This window comes from Cnephaeus nilssonii, assembly GCF_951640355.1.
Source record: "Cnephaeus nilssonii genome assembly, chromosome: X".
Taxonomy (NCBI): domain Eukaryota; kingdom Metazoa; phylum Chordata; class Mammalia; order Chiroptera; family Vespertilionidae; genus Cnephaeus; species Cnephaeus nilssonii.
In genome coordinates, this window is record NC_137071.1 from 7,963,575 (window position 1) to 7,989,794 (window position 26,220).

Here is a 26,220-nt window from a genome sequence, read left to right on the forward strand (position 1 = left end):
CCACAGTTTTCTGATCCAGTCATCTGCTGACGGGCACCTAGGCTGTTTCCAAATCTTAGCTATGGTGAATTGTGCTGCTATGAACATAGGGGTGCATATATCCTTTCTGATTGGTGTTTCTAGTTTCTTCGGATATATTCCCAGGAGTGGGATTACTGGGTCAAATGGGAGTTCCATTTTCAGGTTCACCCCTAACTTTAAAGACACACCAGAGGGTTGATAACAGAGCTACCCTGGGACAATTTCTACATTTACAGAATGTCTAATAACTTAAAATTTTCAGCATAAGTATATCTGGAATTGTCTATCATTGTGAGTTCTGAGAGTGTTAAGCACTTCCATCCAGCTAACTGAGTTCTATGCAAGATCCATGAAACCTAAGTGGGTTTTAAGGTGAGGTTCTGCTCATGTTGCTTTGAATTTATAAGAATGGGTCAGTGGATCCCTTGGCCTGAGCAGAAACCATCCTCTTTTCACTGCAGTTAACTTTACAATTAGACCTGATTCCAGGAGGCTATAGCAGCACCTGAAGTAGAGCCCCCTGCACCCACTGCCCCTTACATCAAAGGCTATTTGGTTCCCCTCTAGGGATTGGCAATTTCACAATTCTAATGCATATTTCAGGTCACTTACTTAACCAAGCAATATGCTCTATCAAAGAACTTCTTCCAAGTCAAAGCAAGAAAGAAAGCAAGAAAGCAAGAAAGGAAGGAAGGAAGGAAGGAAGGAAGGAAGGAAGGAAGGAAGGAAGGAAGGAAGGAAGGAAGGAAGGAGGCATTAATGTGGAACACAGAGAAAGCACAGCTCAAATAAAAAAATTACTAAAAGAAACAGGATTATTCCCTCCCGTGCCCCCCTTCCCACTTGGTGGACCCAAGTTTCATTGAATTTGTGGTTACCTCAGAATACAAATCAAAGTTTAAATTAGAAATCACAGCCCTACACAGAGTGTCTGAACACATCTGTTCTTTTGAAAGCAGCACCTTCCAGGAAGTCTAACAACCACAGCCCACTACAGAGAGCATTCCTGGAGGGTGGGGACAAGACAGGTTAATTAAGGTCACTTAAATCTTCATCTTTTTGCCCAACTGGTGTGGCTCAGTGGTTGAGTGTTGACCTATGAACCAGCTGGTCACAGTCAGGGCACATGCCCTGGTTGCAAGCTTGTTCCCCAATACAGGGCGTGCAGCAGGCAACCAATCAATGATTCTCATCATTGAAGTTTCTATCTCTCTCTCCCTCTCCCTTCCTCTCTAAATATATATATATATATATATATATATATATATATATATATATATATATATATATATATATATATATATTTTAAGTCCTCACCAGTTTGGCTCAGTAATTAGACTGTTGGCCCATGGACTCGAGGGTATCAGGTTTGATTCCAGTGTCAAGGGCACATACTAGTACCTCAGTTGCAGGCTCAATCCCTGACCCCAATCGGGGCACATGCAAGAGGCAATCAATCCATGTGTTTCTCTCACATCTATGTTTCTCTCTGTCTCTTCCCTTTCCTTCCACTCTCTCTAAAAAAATCAATGGAAAAAATACCCTCAGATGAGGATTAACAACAAAAAAAAATCACCTTTTACAGTAGATCAAAACCCAGACAGCTCATTCTCTGCAGGATTTCTGATAGGTATCCAGCAGAGCTGGATGCAAGTTTTGCATCGCCACTTAACAGCTATAACCTTCTAATCCAGAAGTTGTGATCCACACGAGTCCACATGAGTGCAGCAAATTTGAGGTACTCAACCTTACAAAGGCTCAGTACCTGAACATAAAAAAGATTTTGAAATGACCACTGGCTGCCATTTGTGTGTGTGTGTGTGTGTGTGTGTGTGTGTGTGTGTGTGTGTGTGTGTGTTTTTCCCCAATCTCCCTAAATTCAATATACATAAAGAGCAGTTGTGACATTTGAAACTTCCATAGTGCAATCGGGCCGGTCACTTATATAGAGAGGTCTGCATTGGTTGCTGTCAGTCCAGCAGAAATCAGATGATAATGGCTGTTTGTGGTGATTAGTGTGGTCTAGTTACCTTAGAAGGGTTAGCAAAGACCATTCGTTAATTGTACTGTGTAGTTGGTTTTCTATTTTTAAGCACAGTGTGCTGGTTGTCTAGCTGAAGTTTAAGGGCCTGGATTTTTGAAACCTCATCTCTGCCTCTAGTTTTGTGTCTTACTAACAACTCCAAAGCTCTTCTCCATTTCTTTGTCCTTTTGGCTTTCTACCTTCTCGGCAATGGACTGCGGGGAGGGGAACGGTGTATCGCTGTATGTTTTCTGGTGGCCCTTGTGATGTTTTCCTTGTGGTTAACCTGGCTCCAGGAGGCCTATACACACCATTAGTCATTGCCAGTTCTGGGGTTTCTGTAATGATTGCTGGAGCAGGGGGTGCTTGTATCGGAGCTGTTTTATTCCAGGGACCTGAAGATTTTTCTATACCACCACCACCACCTCCTTCACCTTCTTCCCAATTATCACCTGGATCTTCTCTTTTTTCACTGCCTTCTTCTTCCTTTTCACTTATTTGCATTGCTTGAACTGTGAGGCTGCTGTAGTCAACCTCTTTTTAAAAAATCTATTTATTTTATTTTAAAATATATTTTATTGATTTTTCACAAAGAGGAAGGGAGAGGGACAGAGAGCTAGAAACATCGATGAGAGAGAAACATTGATCAGCTGTCTCCTGCACACTCCCCACTGGGGATGTACCCGCAACCAAGGTACATGCCCTTGACCGGAATCGAACCCGGGACCCTTCAGTCCGCAGGCCCACGCTCTATCCACCAAGCTAAATCGACCAGGGCTTAAAATCTATTTTTATTGATTTCAGAGAGGAATGGAGAGGGAGAGATAGAAACATCAATGATGAGAGGGAATCATTGATGAGCTGCCTCCTGCATGCCCCATAACCCAGACATATGCCCTGATCAGAAATCGAACTGTGACCTTCTGGTTCATAGGTCAACACTCAACCACTGAGCCACATCAGACGGGCTAGTCAACCTCTTTTTTGCTCAAATTCTTTCCACTCATCTTCATCCTTCCTCATGGTGGCAGCCCCAGCCCCCCCCCCCCCCCCCGCCCCCGAGGCGCTCGCTGTCCAGTTGCTTAGCTCCTTCTTGTTTCCCCCCTAATTGAAGGAGTTGTTGTCTAGGCTTTGCTCCTCCGTTTAGGCCATGACCTTGGCCTTCTCCACCTGGATGGGTGGGGCTGGTGGTGGGTGCAGCCCGTGGGACTCCAATAATGGTAATAATTTGAATGAGGCCATAGCTACACATGTGCTCATCAGCCTGGTTTATGATTGTAAAAATGAAAAACCGTGTAATTGTGCAACAATAAAGGATTGGTTGAATGAAATCATAGTTACCATGGATTATTAGGAGTTAAAAATCAGGTTGTTAAAGCTATTTAATCATCCATGGGAAAGGATTACAAAATATTAGGTACCTTCTGATCTCATTTGTATGTTTTTTAAATGTGTATATGTATAGCCAAAATATATCACTGGGAGGTGATATACTGGCTTATTAACAAGGGTTTATGTGGGTTGTGTACTTGTAGAATATTTCCATTTTAAAATTTTGATTTATCTTTAGTTTCCAGAATTTCTACATAGAATATGTTTATTTTTTAAAGTAGATTTTTATTGATTTCGGAGAGGAAGGGAGAGGGAGAGATAGAAACATCAATGATGAGAGAGAATCATGGTTGGCTGCTTCCTGCACACCCCCTACTGGGGCCTGAGCCCACAACCCGGGCCTGTGTCCTTGACCAAAATCAAACCTGGCACCCTTCATTCAGTCCGCAGGCCGACGCTCTATCCACTGAGCCAAACCTGCTAGGGCTGCAACATGTTTCTTTTATAATGAAAAAAGGTGGTAGTTTTAAAATGCTTTTTGGAAGAATTTTATTTTAGCTATTTGGTAAAGTCCACAATTGCCTCTACCCTGTATTTGCACAATTCCAATTTCAGTTTCGTAGAGATTGGCAAGTTTCTTAAGATTGGCAGGAGTTATGACAGTTCAGCCAGTTCTGCAGACCGTTGACTAGGCCTGGAGGATTATCCCCCTTCCACCCCGTGTACAAAGAGTTTTATTGAGCTTTTAAAACCATGTAATCATTGAACAGGACTGGACATGAAGCAATACAGGCCCTAGGGAACTGGGGTGACCTGTGAGAGCTCCCTCCTGGGACTTCCACTTGCACGGGCCTGGGGATCGGCCAGTGTGTTTGCTGGTGATTGTACTTTAAAGGTTCTCAGGTCAAAGGCTGTGGCTGCAATGTGTTCAGGGGTCATGTTCAGCCTCTCTACCAGGGGTCCCTTATAACAAGTGATGTCCAGAAGCCTCTAGATAGAGACCTAAGGGACTTGGGGGGGGGGCACTGGGGGGGTGACACTGCTACTCCCTCAGGCATAGCCAGGCATTTCCATGCAATCACCCCAAAGTACCAGTCTCAGAGACACGAAAACCTGGCTGTGATGTGAGTGATATGGAAGCCACAGAAACTGCAGTCAGGGACGCCCTACAAAAATCAAACAGCTATGTTTTCCAAAAATAGTTTTCACAGCACTTAAAAAATTTACAAAAGAAAAGGTACAAAAATCATCCCTGGCCGGTGTGGTGTGGTGTGGTTGAGCATCGACCCATGCACCAAGAGGTCCCCAGTTTGATTCCTGGTCAGGGCACATGCCCAGGTTGCAGGCTCGGTCCCTAGTAGGGGGTGTGCAGGAGGCAGCCGATCAATGATTCTCTCAGGATCTCATCGATGTTTCTATCTCTATCTTCCTCTCCCTTCTTCTCTCTCTAAAAATCAATAAAAACATTTTTAAACAAAGGACATCCAAGGGTGGTGCCTGGTCATACTGTTAAACAAATAAAAAGTAAAAGGTATAAAAACCATATTTATTAGGACACATGTTAAATAAGGGCATCATTTCCTGTTAATGTACATATGTACAGGGCAGTTACAGTGGCCCCCGTTCCTCCACTACCCACAGTGCCACCTATACATGCACAGGTACAAGCACATACATGCGCCATCCACAGATACGCTGGCGCCAGGACCTGTACTCACAGCTTGAGGACTTGGCCCCTGACCATGGACCACCATCCTCCATGGAGGTGCCGCTCAGCTCACTGGGGTCACTGCCCCAGGCCTCCTGTTCTCCTGTCTCTATCCACCCTCCATCTATACCTCAGGTCTAAAATGTCCTCGTCTGAACCCGAGTTCCTGCTGTCGTGTGAGCCAAGCGCTGCCAGCGCCTTCCTCTTGGGCCAGTGGCCAACCTTCTTTATGAGCAAGTGTGAGCTTCCAAACATGGGCCACTCTGCGGTCCCAGAAGGCGAGCCCTGCAGAGGCCGGCTGGCGTGGCCCTCAGGAGGCATTCTTCCCACAGTGCAGAGCAGCGGGGAGAAGCCTGCAAAGGGCAGGCCTTTCTTGGGGCCGGTGGTGAGGCCGGGCCCCTTCTCCCTCTACCTCTCCAGTTCCCCTTTCCACGCCATGTCCCTGCCTTCCAAGCTCAGCGCCCACATGCTCTGTAGCCAACTCTGGTGGGTGAAATCACCCCATGGGAGAGCAAAGTGGACCTGGGGTCACCCTCCCTGTCCCCTTTCGGGCTGCGGCTCCCAGAGGTCATGGGCCCCCATTGTGGCCCCCCCGTGGGCTCTGGTCTTAGTGAGGATAAAGTTTTCTCATACCTGCAGGTGACCCTCTGGCAGACACAGTCCCACTGCTGCTGCTGGGGGGCACCAGCTGGCCTCTGGACAGAGCAGTGGGGAGGGAGGCCGGCTCTGTGCGGGGCCACCCCTCGGTCCAGTCCGTAGCTGGCTGAGGGGTCCCCCTGCCCTTCTGGCCCTGTGTGCCCAGGGCTGAGGCCACCACCTTCCAGCACAGTGGCTCTGGCCTGGGCACACTCCCCAGCCTGAGCCTGGTGGGAACCCCCTCCTTTGCATTTCTAAACCGCTCATGGACTCCCTGTCCTTTTTGGACAAAACCTTCCAGATATCGAGCTCGATGCTGTTGTCACCGTCCACGGAACTGCTGTCAGACTGAGAGCTGGGGCTGGAGGCTGATGGGTGAAGGCCGTGGGCCTCCGCCTCGCTGGAGAACGGATGCCCTTCCCAGGCTCTTTGACCTGATGGGAAGGCCAGGGATGTGCTCAAGGGCCAGGCCCAGCCCTACACAGCTTTGTTCTCTCTGTGGGGCTGTAGAAGCTGCTGGAAGGTTTCCTCAGCAGGTCCTCCCGGCTGTCCCTTTTGGACTTTGACAGGCGGCTTTTCAACAAGGGCGGGCTTCTGTCCTTCCAGCCTCTCTGGAGGCCGCCTGCTGACCCAGGGCCCGTGTCTCGGTGGACCTTCCTGCCCACAGCTCTGGGGTCCCTACACCTACAAGGCTTCTTGAGCTTCCACTTGGATCATAACAAGTCCTTAATGGTGGTGTCCAGGTCCTCGTTGCTGTCCAGTGAGCTATTCCTGTCCTCAAAGCTCTCCTTCTCGTCCACACTCCTCACCTCCACAGACTTCCCATAGCCCGGCGTCACACTGACCCTCGCATCCAGGGCCACATGGTCATCACGCAGCCCGACAGTCCTGCAGGGGAGAGGCTACCCCCTGGCCTGCCTTCCCTTCCAGGCACCTTGCTGGCTTTTCCTTGGCCAGGCTGTGCTTTTCTCTGGCCGGGGTCAGCATCTGGGGCACCCTTCTCTGCCATCTCTCTTGTTTTCTTTATGGACGGCCACAGGGTATTGCCACCTCCTCTGCATTTCCCTTTGCAGCTCAGCGACAGGTCCAGTGTTTTAGAGACAGGGGCCTTGGGGCCACCAGCCTGCCCGTAGGGGCCAGGCAAGGGCAGGTGTCCCTTCTGGCCAGCAAACTCCTGGACTGTGCTTCTAGTGCCCAAAACATCTGGATCTCCTGCTCTCTAGGCTGTCGTCACTGTCCATGGAGCTGCTGTCACCTTCGGAGCAGAAAGGCACATTTGGGGATAAGGTAGCGGGCTGGCAGACAGAGGCCTGTCACCACCCTCCCCAGGGGTCGCAGGATCGTTTTGGAAATGTCCAGGATCCCTTCAGTGCACATCAGCTCCGCAGTCATGTCTGCCCGACACAAGGACCGGTCCAACAAACTTGCTCTTGGCTGCTGTTTCCTGGGATTGTAAGGGCTTTGGCTTCTTTTAGTGGCTTGGAGGATGGTCAGGCTCAAGGCCACCCAGGCCAAGGTCCACAGCCTTCGAGGCCAATGGCTTCCACTCGCCTGGCATTTTCCTGGGGGTTTCGGACAAGGCAATATTTGTGGCATGGCTCGTGCCATGGATAAGAGGGCCAGGCTACTCCTCCTTGGGCAGGGTTTTCTGCTATGGGTCCCTGCTCACCTCCTTCCTCTTCCCCAGCCAGCACAGTTGGATGACCACCTCTTATGGCCTTGTAGATTTTTGTGAGTGGAGAACTTAACCAAGAAAGAAGCTGCAAGCTGTAGTGATGAGTGCAAAGGCCACTGAGCACCTGCCCCCAGTACCCCTACCATCCATATTTGCCATTGGACAGTCCACTTTGGTTTGGCCTGGTTGTTCAATTAACAACCTTTGTCTAAGTACTAGAGTGATACAGATTCTGCCTATTTAGTAGCACTTGGTGGCCCCCAACGATAGTTAACTATTGACTATGAAGATAGTAGTCACCCCTTAACTCATCTGAGTACCCAGCTAACTCATTTTCAAAGCACACCTGGAAGATGGAGGTCTCTAAAAGTTGCTTTACTAATGAAGACAGCAGGGCACCAAGAGGTTAAAAGATTGGCATATTTACCAAATTCTAGTATAGTGCTTGCATGGGTCAGGCACTATTCTAAGTGCTTGGCAAATTTTAAGCCATATATGCTTCATAACCACCCTATGACATGAATATTGCCATTATGCTCCTTTTGAAAATGAGGAAAACCAGGCACAGAGAGGTTAGGCAACTCGACCAAGGTCACACGGCTAATCATTGAACCAGGTTTTGAGACCAGGTGGACCGGTTCTAGAGTCCATGTGCTATGCTGCCCCTCCCAAAGCCTGTTCTTAGGTTTCCAAAGGCTGCTTCTGTTTGGGGACCAGCCACAGAAAATGATTGACAGCAACTTTACTCAGGAGTAATCAGCCATGATCTGCATGATGGGAGAACAAGGGCAGACTTCGAAGGATGTGTGATGTGACGCAATCGCTGATCCGATGAAAGCCAGCCCCAGAGTGATACAACCCACAGATGGAAGGAAATCTTTGCCCTCGCTCTTGTTGGGGCACGCAGAAGAGGTCAAAGGCAGCACTAATCCTGAAATACAAATCTGGTGGCTCAGCTGACATTCTCTCAGCTTGAGCACACCCATATTTCAAGAGCACACTTCTACATTGGCAAATAGAAAGAGATGCTCATAACCCGCCATTATTCTCACACTTTACCATGGATTCAGGAGACCTATGTTCCCATGAAAACACTATGGCACCTCTTTCAATGAACTTCCCTTGGGGTTCTGTCATGAGCGAGTACATCTTGTCTTCCATATTAACAAACTGCATTGCTAATGTTAAAATCTTTTTTTGATATCTCATTGTTCCTAGGACAAAGGTCTAAGTCCTCAATGAGGTCTAAAAGGACCAAGATGATCTACCGCCAACCCTGATTCCATTTCTCAAAAGCGGCTTTGATCTGGGACTGTACTGGGCCTGCCCTCCTCCTGTCCCCCACCCCCACCCCCACCCCCACCCTGGTTAGTCAGTGCAGCTAAGTGGTCAGATCGGATCTGAAAGGCTTTTCTTCAGCCTTTCCTGACTGCTCTCAGCTTTCCACAACCCTCTTTACAATGGAAATATATTCATTATATGTATAATTATATGTGTAATGTATCCATTCAAAACCTGCTAAAGTTCCTGGTGCTGGAGACTCGAGAAGTCCAAGACCCCTTTTCTGTCTGCAGTAAAACGCATGGGCAGATCTGGAACACACCTAACCCTGCTTGGAGCCGTGGCTGACTTCCATGCGGACTTCTTAAAGCCCCACCCTCACCCGGGTCGGCGCCTGGACATTTAGATAAAGACCTGAGTTTAGGATTCCTGCCACAAGTTCCTGCTATGGTTTTCCCCGAGCACCTTTTAAAACGTGGAGTCTAAATCTGAACCCAGTACCCAGGTGCAATACCACTGGCACACAGTTAGCACTTTGACCTGGGAACTCCTCTGAAGAGACCCTAGAGTTGTTTTTGTGTTTCTTGTCTGTGCTGTCACCATCAGGCGCGCCATGCTGTTAGCTCACGTTGAGTATGTGAATCTATAACTAGAGCCAAAAGGCTTTTCCCATTGACCTCTCAGTATGACATGGGGAATCGATTTTGGGGTCCTAGTCAAGTAGACAGGGCAGCATTTTACAACTGTTAAAACACGGTCTCTTTAAAAATCAGCGGCAGAACCATTTATAGAGACCAGATGTTCTGACTTTTGGCCCGACCATGTTGCTAATTTTTATCATCCCGTGTATTGGGCGAAGGCGGCACCGGCAGGACTGGACGCAAGATAGGACTGACTTGCAGGATTTCCAATGCTCATCTGTGGTGTTAAATCCAAGAGGGCGCTTTTCCCGCGGTGTCCGGGAGGCGGGGCCCCACTTTCCAACGCAGGCGCCCTCGGGTCCCGGCTCTGCACCCGCCCACCAAGGGGTGACCCAGTAGCCCTCAGCCCCGCCCCTCTCTGGCGCAGACACCCAATGGGCGGCTGCAGGCCTCTCCTGTGGGCGGGGCATTCCCTGAGAACTGTCCTGGTTGGTCCACGGCCCGGCGAGGAGGATGACGTAGCACCGCCTCCATTACTTCGCGCTGCGGCTAAGGCGTGGCTTCCGCTCCGGGCGCCTGAAGGAGACTAGGAGACGGCTGGGTCGCCGTTCTTGTGCCGGGAGTCGCTGGCCCTGCCGCTACCCTCAGTCCATGAGGAAGATGCTCGCCGCCGTCTCTCGTGTGCTGTCGGGCGCTGCCCAGAAGCCGGTGAGTTGGCGTGAGCCGCCCGGTGCGTGGCGCCAGCGGGGCCGAGGCTGGAGGACCCCGAGAGTGGGCCGGGCCTCGGCGCGCGGTGTGGCGGTAACTATGGCGCGGCGGAGTGCTTCCGGAGCCGCGAGCCTTTGTTTTGCCTCCAGGCGATGCGTTTCTTTCCCGGCCTGGGGAGGAGCGGCTGCTGGGCCACCTGCGCCGCCCGGGTGGGGGTGGGGGCTTTACGATATCCGCAAGGAGGTCAGCCGCGGCTCCAGGCGCGGGGCTCCGTGTGCCCCAGATCTGCCTGTGCGTTTTACTGCAGACAGAAAAGGGGGGTCTTGGACCTGTCGAGTCTCCAGTTGACCACCCTTCCCGGTCCACTCATTTTTTAAAAAATTTATTGTTGGTAGTATTACATCTGTCCCCCTTCCCCCCATCCCCTTACCGGCCCCACTCATTTGAAGTCTTCCTAATTACCTTTCTCTTGACCCAGAGGCCGTGTAGAATGTTAAGAGCATGGAATCCGGAGACTGAGTGGCTCCTTCGAACACCATCCTCACCGTTTACGAGCCCTGCGACCTTGGGCAAGGTGTTTTTATTTTTAATCCTCTCCGAGGATATGTTCCTATTTATTTTAGAGGAAGAGGAAGGGAGAGAAACATTTATGTGAGAAAGTTGAACCGGCTGCCTCCTGCACGCTCCCTACCGGGAACAGAGCCTGAAACCTGGGCATGTGCCTTGACTTGGAATGAAACCGTGAACGCTTGGTTCATGGGTCGAGGCTCAACCACTGAGCCACACCGGCCGGGCTGAATTGAGTTTTGAGTTGCAGTCATCTGTTAACTGGATAAAACAAGAGTGGAATGGAGCTTCATTCCGTCAGAAATTCTTGTTGAGAGATGACTATTGTAGTGGGAATGGATTCTCCACGTATAACATTTCTTTTTCTTTAATTTTTTTAATGATAAGAGAGTGAAAGAGTTAATGCTCCTTACTTTGAGCTACCCCCCTTCTTGGCTATTTTGGGTATTTTTTTCTGTTGCCTGCATATGTGGCACAGAGGAAAATATTCATAAATAACTATGTATTAACCCTAGATTGTGTGTCTGTGGCCTGAACCCCCGTTTAATAGTTCCTCCCCCTTTTAGCAACAGAGCAAATTCGCTAACCAATGTTTCTCTCAGCTGTAATAATTGATGTGTTCCCAGAGTGCTCAGTGCCCTTTGGGCTCTTGGTTCTCGTGTGCTCATTCATCATCAGGTTTCAGTTGTGTTAACACAGGCTGCTTAGAATGTTCAAAGTGTTGGTTTTAGAATCATAGATCTGTACTTTTTTTTTTAACTTAAGTACCTGTCATTTCATATTTGAATGAGGTTGAGAGTTTTCAAAATTTTTATTTCACAGATTAAGTTGCATTTAAAATTTTATTCTTTGTCTTATTGTTTGTATTTATGACTCCTTTTGTGAGACTTTTTTTGTGTGTGAGATCTTTACTACCATTATTATTATTTTTACTTTTTAAGTAGTAGGTAAAATGTTTCACTTATACTGGTAGAGTCTGGAATTTTAAAAAATATTTTCTCTTTCACTTGAATGGTTGCTCCTCAGGGGAGACCTGCAGCCAAGCTATCCCTCCCAATTTTTTAAAAATTTTTATTTATTGATGAGAGAGAAGGAGAGAGAAACACTGATGTGACATCAATCAGCTGCCCCTCCTCCCCCAGGATCGAGCCCACCATCTGGGCATATGCCCTGACCGGGAATTGAGCCCATGACCTTTTGGTGCATGGGATGATCCTCAACCAACTGAGCCACACTGACCCTCCCAATTCTTGATCACTGCACTGTGGGTGTGGGACCTGCCCATTCTGTGTCTCTACCTCTCCTACCAGTCTTGATGTGGCTTCTTTATATTCTTGACTGGAGGCCCTGTGCACCAAGCAGGCCTAAGCTGGCAGTCAGACATCTCCCAGAGTGGAATACGGGAGAGGCTCCTGCCACCGCCCCTGTCCTTGCCAGCCATGAGCCAGCTTCTGGCTGAACAGCACTTGGCAATCCCTCTGTCAGAGCGCACTGACCACCAGGGGGAAGCTCCTACGTTGAGTGTCTGCCCCCTGTTGATCAGTGCTTGTCATAGTGACTGGCTGATCCACTGTTTGGTCGATTTGCATGTTAGCCTTTTATTACATAGGATTATGGGACTTCTGATAACCTAGTCTTCAGGTGGTTCTCAGTGTTGGTTCTATAATTGTAATTTTGATGTGATCATGGGAGGAGGTGAGCATAGCATTTACCTACTCCCCTGTCTTTACTGGAAATACCAAATAATTTTTTTAACTGCCAAAAATAACACATTTGTTTTGTGATTGCCAAATATAACGTTTCGTCTGTCACCTTACCCCTCTCAGCTCCATTTCTTCCCAAATTTTTCAATTTTCTTCATTTATTCTTAGGTATTTTAATGGACTTTCTCTACTTCTACCTTAACTGAAGCATTTGTTTCTAGAAATATTTAAGCTTTTTTCCCTCCAGCAACATCATTGCCTTTACTTGTTTGTTTTATTAGATAATGGTATGTTGATGGGTAAAGAGATAAGATTATAATAGTTTTCTGCCTGGAGGCTTGTACACTTCAAGGTACAATTATCAGGTAATCTTAACCCCTCCCCAAGATGAAGTCCAGTGTTCCAGTGTTAGAAGCTTGACTATGAACATATCAAAAGTACTTTTAAAAAAAAAATTATTTCAGAGGGGGAGAGAGAGATAGAAACATCAATGATGAGAATCATTGATCGGCTGCCTCCTGCACACCGCCCCCCCCCCTGGGTATGGAGCCTGCAACCAGGGCATGTGCCCTTGACCAGGATGGAACCTGGGACCCTTCAGTCCGCAGGCCGACGCTTCATACACTGAGCCCAACTGGGTAGGGCCAAAAGTCCTTTTTGTGGCATCTGAAGAATGTGCTTCAATTCTCCATGAAAAGAAGTCGTGTTGGTTTACACATCAGTGTGTGAAAATGTGGCAGAGTGTGGCTAAAATAGTCCGATAATTTAACCTGTACCTTAGCCATCACATAGAATATTTTTGCTGCAAGCAGGTATGTTCAGTTGTAAGAATGAAAAGGTTTTTACCCCACCAAGCGGTGACAGCCACTTATACATCAAGAAGGGAACACTGTTGTAGAGAACATCTCTCCCTTGTGGGGCTTCAGGAGGAACCTACCCAAGATATAATCTGTTCACATTATAAAACAACCCTCAAGTCCATTGTTTTTAAGTCAGGGAGGGCTAAGTACCATTTCTTTGGTCTTATACATTTCTCACTAATATATTTTTCTCATACTTTGAGTACTCTGAAATATTTTTCTTCTAGATCCATTTCATAGAGAAGTGGTTTGCCTGAAATAGGGATTGAATCATAGTTTTATTTGAAAAATGATTCTGAAAGTGAAGCTTAAGCTTGCTCAGTATATCTGATTATGACTAAAATAGCATAAACAAAGCACACAGATTATCTAGTCTTTTCAACTTGGCCTTTGACTTCATTATATCCTCATTGTAATTTCTTTGAAAACAAAGTGACTAAGTAGATTGGTTTGGTTTTTGCCCCCATTTTCTTTCTGTTGTTTGTCTTCAGATAGGGGTACAATCGTGTTTCATTGGCCAAAGCACGGATTCATTTGGAAGACAAGATCTCAATGCAGTGCAGAGAAGGGAGATAAGCCAGTGAATATATTGGGGCTTATTCAAGTTCCAGGACTGCATCCTGATAATGGATTAGTAATAGTAATGACTTTAAAAATAACTGAGAATAAAAATACTGATATATTTGTATATTTTGGTCTTTCAAGGCAAGCAGAGTGCTGGTGGCATCCCGGAATTTTGCAAATGATGCTACATTTGAAATTAAGGTAAGAGGTGTTAACTTTTCTGCAGGTCCCCTTTGATATACAGTTTTACCCTTGGAACAGAACAGTTGATATTTTTTTTGCTTTTTTACCATTTTCTTTCAAATGTTTTAGAATCCAAGGTTCAGAGACGTTTAGCAAAAATTTACTCTTCTTACTTAGCAGCTTGCTGGTGTTTGGGGTAGAAAGAAGGGCAAGCTAAAAAAAAAAATTAAGGACTCCAAAGTTTAGAATGTGATTCGGTAAAACTTTTGAGTGAGAAGATTCTTTGAATACTTTTTTGAAAGTTGGTCTTTCAACCTAGAACTCATTTGACTTTGAGGGGTTTTCAGTGAAAGTCATCTTAGAAAGATTCCCTTCCTCCAGTACCCCATCCCATTGCACAGTGAGCTTTAGGACATAAGGGGTCAGAAGCAATATGCAGCATTTCTGATATGTCCCTGTGGGTTTTTGAGTTAAATATTATTTGTGATGGCGTTAGATCTTAGAATGGGGTTGGCAGTGTTTACATTGTGGTAACTGGAAGACAACTGATGCCATTTTAGAAGTGTGACCTTCACCGGCTGGAAGAGGGCCCTCCTGTCACCACAGTGCTCACCAGGGAGGATGGGCTCAGATACTACAGGATGATGCAGACTGTTCGCCGAATGGAGTTAAAGGCAGATCAGCTGTATAAACAGAAAATTATTCGTGGTTTCTGTCACTTGTGTGATGGTCAGGTGAGTGATAGTTTTGTAATAAAATCGTGTTATTTAGGAATTTAAGCGTGGCTTCTACTTAGTGGCTATTACTCTGCCTTATACATTGGGCGGATTCCAGCTGGTATTTTACAATAAAAGTGAAAATGCTGAGTGAGAGCTGCTATGCAGCTTATGCTAAAGAATCTATTCATGCATTACATCGCTGATTTCCTCTGCCTTTATGGTATTGTGATCACCTGCATTGGATATACTTTTGGGGTAAAGGGTTTTTTTTTGTTTCCTGTATATGTGCGTGGGGGGGGGGGGGTTAGACCAAGGACTGCAAATTTAAATTCCTACAGGGACCAGCTAGGTAGAATAAATGAGTGAAGAAAGCTAGCTATACAAAATAGGGAGTGTGACAAGGACTGGTGGTGAACTGGAATAGACAGCTCCCACTTGTAGGGGATGTCATGACTTGGTTCCAGCCAATTGGTGCCATATGGAAATACAGGGCTAATGTTTCCTATTGTTCATTTCTTTAACACAAGACAGAAGACTCGATTTTCTTGTGAGATTCCCTCTATTTTAAATGTTGACATCTGATTCGGGATTTCTTTTTAAATCACCTTACAGCCTAAAGAAAACATACATCTGTGGATTGGCAGTTTATGGCTTCTGCTTGGGCCTTACCATCCACTCTGTTTCTGATGATAGAGCTACTTTCTGTGGTTATTAAGGAAGAGTTCAGCTAGGCCAAATGTTTCATATTAGTCTAGGAAACCTTTTATCTAGAAATGTGTATTGTATTGATTAATTGAAGCTTCTTCCTTTAATGCAGGAAGCTTGTTGTGTGGGCATGGAAGCTGGCATAAATCCCACAGACCACCTGATCACAGCCTATCGGGCTCATGGCTTTACCTTTACTCGTGGGCTTTCTGTACGAGAAATTCTCGCAGAGCTTACAGGTTTGTACTAATTTACAAAAAGGGGAAATTAATGAATCTAGTTTTTATTTTTAAAATATATTTTATTGATTTTTTACAGAGAGGAAGGGAGAGGGATAGAAAGTTAGAAACATCAATGAGAGAAACATTGATCAGCTGCCTCCTGCACACTCCCCACTGGGGATGTGCCCGCAACCAAGGTACATGCCCTTGACCGGAATCAAACTTGGGACCCTTGAGTCCACAGGCTGACGCTCTATCCACTGAGCCAAACTGGTCAGGGCTGAATTTAGTTTTTAAATCTCTCCTATTAAGATGCTAACTCCCACCCTAGCCAATTTGGCTCAGTGGATAGAGCGTCAGTCTGCGGACTGAGGGGTCCTTGGTTCGATTCTGGTCAAAGGCACATGTCTGGGTTGCAGGCTTGATCCTCAATAGGGGTGTGCAGGAGGCATCCAATCAATGATTCTCTCTCATCATTGATATTTCTATTTGTCTCCCTCTCCCTTCCTCTCTGAAATCAATAAAAAAATGTTTAAAAAAGATGCTAACTCCTTATGAGTTAATATTAAAAATTTGAATTAAAAGAAATACATTCTCTCCCTTTTGAGTAAACTGACCATTTTTGAGGTCATCTGAGCCTTCAGGTTAAAGTTCAAAAAGATTAGCTTTATGAAATCAGAATTGTGTTTACTATCACTGTAACATGCCAGCAGAAACCTAGCAGTCATTGAGTAGAAGCATTTCATGGTTAATAGTATAAATTCTAGGATTCTCCTTAGTATTTCCTTTTGTCTTTGTTCCCCTTGACTCTTGAACTATTTAGTGTGCCAGTGTAGGAGAAATTGAATGTTTGTAACTGCCAAAAAAAAAAAAAAAACCCACAAAAAACCCCAAAAAACCAGTCCAGGGTACTTCTCTAACATCTGAGGGGAACTCATTGATGAGAGAGCTGGAAAGGTTAGGACCTGGGGCTAATCTGACCTTTATTATTAAAGGACCTGGAGAAAAGGAGGAATATGTGTTTGTACAGAGGGGCAGGTGCTTATACAACTTAATTGGCCTCTAGAGTTCTAATGGATGAGCCTCTTGAGTAAATGTTTGGGTGTGGTTTTGTTTGCATATTTGGTCTTTGATGCATATGTGTGTGCCATTTCTAGGACGAAGAGGAGGCTGTGCTAAAGGAAAAGGAGGATCAATGCATATGTATGCCAAGAATTTCTACGGGGGCAATGGCATTGTTGGAGCTCAGGTAGTCAAGGATGGGGATTGCATGCTTCCCTAGATTTGGCCCTTATCTCTGTCTTTACAATAGTTCATGCCCCAGAGAACTTTCCTCTGATGTATTTTAGTACTCTTGGAGCTTAGAGTGCTTAACAGACCTATTGCTTTGTACCCTACCATTTGATCATTCAATAAATAGATTTGGACAATGACTTATAAGCAAGAGCCTCTAGCAGTGGAGCTATACCTTTACTTTTTTATTTATATTTAAGTACATTAATTGCTTTGTCACATCCACTTGGCCCTACTTCTTCCTGCTATAGACAGTGCTGATGCCGGTGCCAGACCAGGAGAGGCAGATGATCAGCATCTCAGGGCTTACTTAGAGTCCCTATGCCAACTTCATGTTTTTATCAATTAGTGAATAATGAAGAAGTAACAGCATAAAATCATATCTAGATTGTTTGGTTTACTTTCTAATATATTGAGATTTCTACAATATGTTTTTTTTTATGCCTAGGTTTCATTTTTTGCCTCTTATAATTAGTTGGATCTTTGAGTTCAGAAGTGTTATTGCTTAATAGTTGAGAGTATAATAATTACTCATCTTACTCTCTTGCTTTATTTCTAATATTGGGGGTGGAGTAAGCATATTGGGGTAGGGAGAGTTTGTAGTGACAGTATAATTTCTATCTCAATTTCTGGTGAAGAGTTAAAATTCAGAGCATTAATTTCTCCCCTCGTGGATTTCTGTGCTTTCTTTCTTGGTTGTCCTTAATACTAGGTGCCCCTGGGAGCTGGGATTGCTCTGGCCTGTAAGTATAATGGAAAAGATGAGGTCTGTTTGACTTTGTATGGCGATGGCGCTGCTAACCAGGTGAGTATGTGCCTCTTTCAAAGTGTTGACTATTCTTAGGTCAGTTTGTAGAGAAGATATTATTTACTAGTTAAAATAGACAAGGTAAATTTGGGTTTTATGGCCAGATTAGAGATTTACCTCTTGGCATATTTCATAAGTGCTTTATAGGGATGCACTCCTGTGAGGGAGCTCTCCTTTGCTGTACCTCAGTGCTTCACAAACTTTATGGACCTTTTTATATTTGAACCCATTGCAAACCAATTCTTAAACCAGTGCTGTGATGTACTGATTCAGTCTCTGGAAAGCCTTGGCATTGTCAAACTCCTCTCAGTTTCTGAGCCTTGACTCTGTGCTTTTCCGAATATGGTCCGAGGCGTCACTAGTCTGTGGATGGCAGTCTTTGAGGCCCTGCTGTGGATGCTGATTCTTAGATACTGGTTCACTCTGGTTATCCACTGAGTCTCTTAGAACTTACAGTAAAGCATAAAACTAGGTAGCCACACATTTTTATGTGTTCCTCTTTTCCCTGGTCTATATACTGCCTTGGCCCCACAGAAATAAGTGGTGTTTGCTTTTCATATCCCTTAATTGGAAAAGATGATGCTTGCTTTTTATACTTTATGAAAGCTTTCTCTGCCAGGTAGAGTAGCAACTGTTAGGATGAAATCTGAGAAAAACAGCAAAGTGAACTCACTTGAACTTCTTATGCATACTTTCAGGGTCAGATATTTGAAGCTTACAATATGGCAGCTTTGTGGAAATTACCTTGTATTTTCATCTGTGAAAATAACCGCTATGGGATGGGAACGTCTGTTGAGAGAGCAGCAGCCAGCACTGATTACTACAAGAGAGGCGACTTCATTCCTGGGATGAGGGTAAGGACACCTTCATGGCTCAATGCCTCTGTGTGTGTACTTGACAATTTCAGACAGATTGAAGAGTTGTATTTTCATGTGTTTTTTTTTTTTTTAAATCCTCACTTGATATTTTTCCCGTTGATTTTTTTAAGAGAGTGGAAGGGACAGAGGAGGGGGAGAGAAACAGCGACGGGAAAGAGACACATTGATTGGTTGCCTCCAGCATGCACCTCACAGGCAGGAGATGGAACCTGCAACCCAGGCATGTACCCTTCATTGGGAATCAAACCTGCAACCCTTAGATCTGTGGGCTTTAAGCACTGAGCAACTACCCAGGGCAAGAGTTCTATTTTCTTAATGCAGTAGCAGCTCACATAGAGTTAAGATGATCTTAGGCAGTTTGATTTATACTCTGCCCCTTTACCATGTATTAACAGGTAGATGGAATGGATGTCCTATGTGTCCGGGAGGCAACAAAGTTTGCAGCTGCCCATTGTAGGGCTGGAAAGGTAAGACACTATCTGAGGCCTCTGGGCTAGAGATTGCTAGTGATGTTTATCTGTCTTAAAGTTAAAACATTGCCTCCCCCATGTCTGTCATAGGTATGCAGGGGTAGCTACTCACTGAGGCGCATAGATAGAAGTCGAGTCCGGTCAAGTGAATCAGATCCCTTTATAAATAGTTGTCTTGGTAGCTTACCTCCTGGGAAACATTCCACATTGCTTCCATTTGGGGTAAATCTTCCAGGGCTTCCTCAGCATTTTGTCTCTGTCTTCATCGTGACACTTGATCTAGTTTGCCTTTTGGTTTGGTTAATTATGTGCTTCCAACCCCCCATTAACTATAAGCTTGCGTGAACAGTTTGGGGACCCCCATAATGGTCAGCAGAGAACTTTGCTTATACTATATAATAGGCATTCGGTGTAAGTTTGTCTTCTATAAATTAAATATTATGGTTGAAGTATGTAATCTTGGTCTTGCTGTTTCAGTCCTAAGAATCTTGACCTTTCAATTATGCAATGGAGAGAACAGTGAGGTTGGCCTGACAAGAGGAATATGTACCATCAGAGCTAGTGGGAAGATGTTTTCCCTAAATCAATGTTCCACAGCCCAGAAAGCATGCCCAGAGGTTCACCTTTCAGTGACTTCTGTGTGTGTGTGTGTGTCTGGGCAGTAATGTAAATTAAGATTTGGCTAGCAGTGATGAAAATGAAAGAAAGGGAGTGAAGCAGCCAGGGAAATGCAGAGCAGTTAAAGAAGAGAAAAGAAGAATAAACTAGAGCATGATGAAGATAGCAGGTTGGTGCCAGCAGGCTCAGCAGTCTATATCAGGACTGCAGGACTAGGGGTCCAGGCCCTGGAAGCTGGATACCGTGCCCCTCTCTCCCAGTTTCTAAAAGAAGACATGGGGTCTAACCCTACATGGAAACAGGATCAGTGGTTTGTAGCATGTGTTGACTTTCCCAGCCTGATCAAAGCTTTATCTTGCAATTGGGGAGCGTCTGGAAAGCCCCTTATCACCACCCTTTTTACCAAACCCACTGTATTTCCAAATGGCTGCTGGATGACATAACAGAAAGAAGAGGTGACAGTTATTGAGGGCTTGACATATGTCAGGTACTGCACTCAGTATTTTTAAGTATTAATTGGCACAACTCTGAGTTAGGTTATTACTGTTTTGCAGATGAGGAAACAGAATATTTAAGGGTACATAGCTAGTATACAGTATATTACACTAGGATTGGAACCCAAGCACTTGGACTCAGAATCTCCCTTTTTTATGTATTACACCAAACTGCCCAGAGATCCTAGATTCACTTCCTTCCCCAAAGGGTTGTAGGGAGCTAGTGTTGTATGAGCAAGCTACCTGGTTGTAGCCAAGCTGGCCAAACTCCCAGCAGAGAGACAGATGGGGTCAAGTATCAGGGTACCTGCCAGCTTCTTGTTACACACTGGCCAGATCTGCATGTAGCAGGATTGGTTGCTAGCCCCTACGGAACACTGCCTGAAATGGGTGTGAGGTGGAAATTCACCTCCCCAGCCTATCTTTAGTTCTCCTATCCTTTTGTGCTTTCCAGCACACATGGAGAGTTTCTTTAATCTTATTTTTAGTATTTTTCTCTAGCGCTTTAAAAGGATCAGTATGCTTATAGATGTCACCTGTGATTGGAGGAGAAAGACTAGCCTAGTGACCCTGAAGATAAATGCTATCCCCCTTTCTGCTGCCATACCTGCTTTCTAATAAGTTTTTCTTCCTTAAACTTAAGCTGTTTTTATAGGATTATATGACAAATGCAACACTGATGGAACAAATGTTCTTTAACATCAGTAGGCTCTGTAATAATGCTAAGTGCCTTTTTGATTCCTAACAAATTGGGGCAGGTTCCTGTTTAAAATGAGAATGAAGAAACATGCAGTCAATCTGTATTAGAAACGAGAACAGATAAGAAGCAGTCAACTAATAAGAAATTCCTGACAACTCACCTGATTTATGGATCTGTTAAGAATATGTTTGATCCTGCAAGTGTGTGCATTTGAGGCCATTGATTGTTGGTGTGCTGTGCCTGTGGTCTTGCCTAATCTCCCTTGGGTTCTGTTTTAGGGGCCTATACTAATGGAGCTGCAGACTTACCGTTACCATGGACACAGCATGAGTGATCCTGGAGTCAGGTATGGTCATGGGAAATAGTATGGTGTGTAAAGTGGGATGTGCTATGAATGGTGCTATTCACATGAAAAAGCAAAGCATTTCAACATTTGCTTTTTTGAAGTCAGACACTAGCTGGCTTCAAGTAAACTTGAGTCCTGGCTGGAAAGCAGTGCCTCCCAATAAATTGGTTCCAATATAGAAAGTATTCTGAAAAATCCCTACTATATAATATCTACGTTAGCATGAGCAGCAATAACATAAAATTGCTGAGAGAAATTCTTCCATAAAGCAGGTCTGATGGTGTAGTAAATTGGGGGGCATTACCCCAGATTCTTTCATGGCATTTTTTTCTAAAGTGAGAAATTGAAAATGTTCTAGCTGGTATGGAGTGAGGCCAGCTGGCACATGGGGCATTCAGTATGCTGAAATAGATGAGTCACAAAAAGATAGGGTACACTAGAAGATAGTAGTTTTACGGGTCAATTAGTAATTCTGGCATGTAATGCTGTGTCCCAGAGAGTGACACAATAGTAGATTTAGTCAAAGTAAGCCATAGCAAGCCTTTGAGTGTAGAGTGGAGGAGTTCTAAGGGAAAATATAAAGAGCAACTTATATGGAAAAATGCACTTTCTGTAATTCTGTTTTCAAAAAATTGTAGTCCTTTTAGTGTTATTTCAAATGATGCGTGGGACAAGGATGTATTACAGATTCAAGAATTGGAAAACCTGTTATGCAAGTTTTTCGCTGGCCACACGTCTTTAGGGTCTTAAGGGAGAAGAGAAAGGCACATTTATTTCCTGCTTGACATTCTACTGCCTCAGAGTCTGTGATTATCACTGCCAACAATCATCTCTACTGTCCCCACCTACGTGAAATTTAGGAGCTCAGGGGAGGAGGGCAGTTGACACAGAAAGAGGCTCCACCACTTTCTGCAGACCCTACCTCTAGATCAAAGATGCAAAGAAAGACTTGGCCCCTGTGGTCACAATGCTGGAGAAGCCAGGTGAATTAATTGCCAGTATAGTTTTCTATAGATCTAAGCAGCTCTTACAAAACAGCAGGCTCAGTTCTTATGCTTTGAAAATATAATTCTGTCGTTCCATCATTGACATAGGTATTGATGAGCTCCATCTCAGCAACATACTTCCATATATCACAGAACTCTTTGCTATACTGGAACTGTTCTTACCTACTTCTGTTTCCCTCCCTATAGTTATCGTACACGAGAGGAAATTCAGGAAGTAAGAAGTAAGAGTGACCCTATCATGCTTCTCAAGGATAGAATGGTGAACAGCAATCTTGCCAGTGTTGAAGAATTAAAGGTATTGTTACTCTTGGTGGTTTAAAAGCGGGCTTTCCTTTCTGAGCAATTGATATTTCTCCACACAAAAGTAGCTGCCACTTCTCAGGAACTACCTTATGGGAAAGTCTCTATTATCACAGAACATTAGTCATATTGGCCAAAGCCTGTTAAAACTTCCCAAGAGCACAATTATTTTTTCCTAGAAATATAGTTTATTTTTATTCGTGTTTCCACACTAGAATATGTGTGTGTGTGCGCGCGCGCGCGTATAGTTACTTTAAAAACATTTTTATTGATTTCAGAGAGGAAAGGAGAGGAGATAAAAAACATCACTGATGAGAATCATCAATAGGCTACCGCCTGCACGCCCCCTACTTGGGATCGAGCCTGCAATCCGGACATGTGCCCTGACCTATTTCATAGGTTGATGCTCAACCACTGAGCCTCACTGGCTGAGATATATATAATTACTTTAAATATTGATGTCTGTACTATAAAATATTCCTGGGTATGTCATTGTTAGTTATATAACATCTTTATAGCAGCTATTTATTAGTACTAGAAGAATTGTAGTTATACTAGCGACAGGATCAGAGAGTATAACTACTTGGTACTTACACTGTTGTTTATTTAAAAATCTCGAACTGTAATCTCATTTTAGGAAATTGATGTCGAAGTGAGGAAAGAAATTGAGGATGCTGCCCAATTTGCTACAGCTGATCCTGAACCACCTTTGGAAGAACTAGGCTATCACATCTACTCCAACGAGCCACCTTTTGAAGTTCGGGGTGCAAATCAGTGGATTAAGTTTAAGTCTATCAGTTAATGGGAGACTGCATGTAATGGATGGTTACATCTTCAGTGGGCTATTTGACAGCAACTGTAAGGAACTCTTGTTGTTCTCACCCATAGAATATGTAGATCAAGGTAGTAATTGCATGCAGTTTATACAGTATTGCATTAAAGGTTATATTAGATTTATATAGGTCTAAATAGGTAACAGACTTTGCTTAACCTTACTTCAGATTATTTCCTTAAGAAAGTTCTATTTGATCTTGTTTGTACACTATTTTAACAAGTACTTTTTAGTTATTGAAAGGAAAACCAATTCTTTGTATGCCTGTCCAATTCTGCCACCTTATTGTTTGGGGGGGGGGGGAGGGCGCGCGGGTAGGGGCTCATTCCCCTGTCTGGCCCAACCCCACAGCTAATAACAGCGTACATTAATGCACACACACGCCTATAAGACAACATTTACTTATAACCAGGCAGTGGGTAGAAGGACAGTCCCATTTTTAAATAGGACTACACAATCATTTCAAAGGTCAAATAACTTAAAGTGCAATTAACCAGTTACTATTAACTTATAACCTAAAACAGTGATTCCCAACCTTTTTGTTAAACACCTATTGTTTTATCTTTGCAGCAAGTGCTATATATAGGATGTGCTGATTTTTTTTCATTGAAGTAAATTAAAATTCATTTTTAAGAATTCCATAATACTCTGGATGTCAAAACTGTGGCTCACTTACTGTTCTCACAATACATACCGTTCTACTCACCTTTAAAATGTTGATAAACAGAGGCATAAAACATGAAAGCCAGTGAAAACATTTTATTAACTCTCTAGAACTTCAAGTTTTTAAACTGTTCATGGTGATTTATGTGTGTCTGTCTGAGAAACTTTTAACAACAAAGATGTCAGCTTCTTGCTCCCTCTCTGTCCTCTTAACTCTTTAGAACTTCAAGTTTTTAAGTTATTCATGGTGTTTTGTGTGTGTCTGTATGAGAAATTTAACAACGAAGATGTGGGCTCCTTGCTCCCTCTGTCCCCTGGCTTTGCCGACTGATTAAGCCTCATCTTGGGTTTCTGGGGCCCCCTGACTCCGTCTTCTGTACTGGGAGACTTCACTCCAGAGCCTGCAGAGGAGCCCACCACTATGAAACAAAAAGAAGAGTCTTTAGAGTTAAAAGAAAACTTTAAAGCAACACAATACTTCTTTAGAAGCCCTATAGCAAAAAGTATAGTATATAATTCTAGGCTTGTCTAGATTTCCTATCACGTTGTAAAAACTTAGTTAAAATAGAAATAGGTTCTTTTCACACATGGAGGTGACATTTGTGCCCCAGCAGGAGTGGGACATTGTCTTAGAGGTATATGCAGGCGTGCTGATCTGTACAGAACAGCCCATTTAAGATGACATGGGAACCAGAATGTAGGCTGCAATTTAAAGACATGTTTTGATGTAGCGCGGAATGGGGAAAGCGCTTATTTCGCCTTCCTGCTTTTCCTACAGAGCCTTTAGCTTCTGCCACCTCCTGGCTTTACTCCCAACTTGAACCTGGGAAAACTGCAGAGTTTAAAGTTTTCTAAACCATAGGAAAAGGAATTAAGTTCAATGAAGGGAGAAAGGTAGCAGCAGTTTGTTTTCTACTACTATATTTAAAAGCATAATCACATGAAAAAAGTTTTTTTCTATTGTACAAAGTGTTCTGAGGCTGTTCTTACCGCAGACCAAGGTATCTGAGTTCTTCCTGAGTGATGTCATTAAGAATATCAGAAAGTTTGTAACCTTCTTTAACAATCTGAAATAAAGATCAAATACATAGGAGTAAGCACCTTTGTAACAATAGCATAGGATTGTTTTTTTTGGGGGGGTGTATAAATTTACCTTTTCAATAGTATTTGCATCTGCTCCTTGCATTTGCAACCAGTCTACAAGCTCTTGATATGTTCTCTGCCCATAAGATGATGCTGGGTTCTCTGTAGTAATTAGAAGTTTGTTTTATTGTATATTGATGTGTAACAATAAAACTTCAACAGTGACAAGGAAATAAACTATTCCAGAATGTAATGTGAAAAGGAAATGGATTGAGCCTGTCTCAGCTGCTCTAGTACACAGTGTATAATAGTCCAGAGTCAAATAATCCTTACCTGTGGCCTTTAGCTAGTTTGGAACTTGGTTATATATCACTTTAAATTCTTATTCCCATCTTTAAAATGCCTTTTCTCAGGCGTCCCATCCCTAACTGCACTGGAAATCAAAGGAGGAAATATAGTTTTTAGTGAGATTTTGCCTCAGACCTCATCCATTCACATTCCAAGAGGTAGCTGTAACCCTTTTGTAAGCACAGAATGGACAAAGCTGGTTTACTGAGGTGTAACAAACAGTAAACGACCCACTTTTAGGTATGCAACGAAGTCTTGTGACCATTATAGTCAAGATACAGAAATGTCCATCACCCCAAGATGTGCAGCAAAGAGCCACATCTTTTGTTATCAATCCCCTCCCCTGCCCATTCTGATTTTTCTGTCCCTATAGTTTTGCCTTTAACAGAATATTGTGTAAATAGTCTATATTTATGGAGTCATAGTATATAGCCTTTTGAATTTGGCTTCTTTCACTTAGCATAACACTTTTGCGATTCATTCTGCTTTTAATGTACCAGTAGTTCCTTTTTGTTATTGATTAGTATTCCGGAATCTACAGGAATACTTAGTGGTTAATTAGAGAATGATCTCAATTGTGTCACGGTTAACTAGAATATTAGCTTTTATTTTTTTATGTTAATCCTCACCCTCGGATTTTTTCCCATTTTCAGGGAGAGTGGAAAAGAGAGGAAAAGACAGAAACATCAATGTGAGAGAAACATATCAATTGGTTGCCTCCTGCAGGAGCTCCAGCCAGGGCCGGGGAGGAGCTTGCAACCAAGGTACATACCCTTGACCGGAATTGAACCTGGGACCCTTTGGTCTGCAGGCTGACGCTCTATCCACTGAGC

The 26,220-nt window shown here is 44.1% G+C and overlaps 2 protein-coding genes and 2 pseudogenes across 4 annotated transcripts in view; 1 reads left to right on the forward strand and 3 right to left on the reverse strand.

The window, feature by feature from the left end:
- Positions 1-2,078: 2,078 nt before the first annotated feature.
- LOC307095861 (protein CDV3-like) lies at positions 2,079-3,097 on the reverse strand (annotated as a pseudogene). Its single transcript has 2 exons — positions 3,022-3,097; positions 2,079-2,580 (listed from the first exon to the last, which is right to left on the reverse strand). The product of its transcript is annotated as a protein CDV3-like (transcript).
- Positions 3,098-4,877: 1,780 nt separating this feature from the next.
- Positions 4,878-9,291, reverse strand: LOC307096081 (protein phosphatase 1 regulatory subunit 26-like; annotated as a pseudogene). Its single transcript has 3 exons — positions 9,191-9,291; positions 5,981-7,318; positions 4,878-4,882 (listed from the first exon to the last, which is right to left on the reverse strand). The product of its transcript is annotated as a protein phosphatase 1 regulatory subunit 26-like (transcript).
- Positions 9,292-9,878: 587 nt separating this feature from the next.
- On the forward strand, positions 9,879-25,274 carry PDHA1 (pyruvate dehydrogenase E1 subunit alpha 1). The gene is made up of 11 exons (XM_079765738.1): positions 9,879-10,025; positions 13,861-13,920; positions 14,463-14,636; positions 15,439-15,565; positions 16,705-16,796; positions 17,553-17,645; positions 18,347-18,502; positions 18,922-18,993; positions 21,087-21,154; positions 22,348-22,456; positions 23,099-25,274. The coding sequence occupies exons 1-11, from the start codon at positions 9,969-9,971 to the stop codon at positions 23,261-23,263; spliced, it is 1,173 nt and encodes a 390-aa protein (XP_079621864.1). The 5' UTR covers positions 9,879-9,968; the 3' UTR covers positions 23,264-25,274.
- Positions 24,943-26,220, reverse strand: part of MAP3K15 (mitogen-activated protein kinase kinase kinase 15) — a gene marked incomplete at both ends in the record, with an annotated part of 72,205 nt that continues 70,927 nt past the window's right edge. Inside the window, one exon of the mRNA XM_079765657.1 lies at positions 24,943-25,030. Coding sequence (XP_079621783.1) covers positions 24,943-25,030 — 88 coding nt within the window. The remainder of the gene's footprint in view (positions 25,031-26,220) is intronic.

Bases quoted from the DNA above. Each gene is read 5' to 3' on its own strand.
- PDHA1 (XM_079765738.1), top strand. From the start codon at position 9,969: ATGAGGAAGATGCTCGCCGCCGTCTCTCGTGTGCTGTCGGGCGCTGCC. The intron at 17,646-18,346 runs GTGAGTATGTGC...GCATACTTTCAG, and splicing joins GCGATGGCGCTGCTAACCAG to GGTCAGATATTTGAAGCTTA. The intron at 21,155-22,347 runs GTATGGTCATGG...CCCTCCCTATAG, and splicing joins ATGAGTGATCCTGGAGTCAG to TTATCGTACACGAGAGGAAA.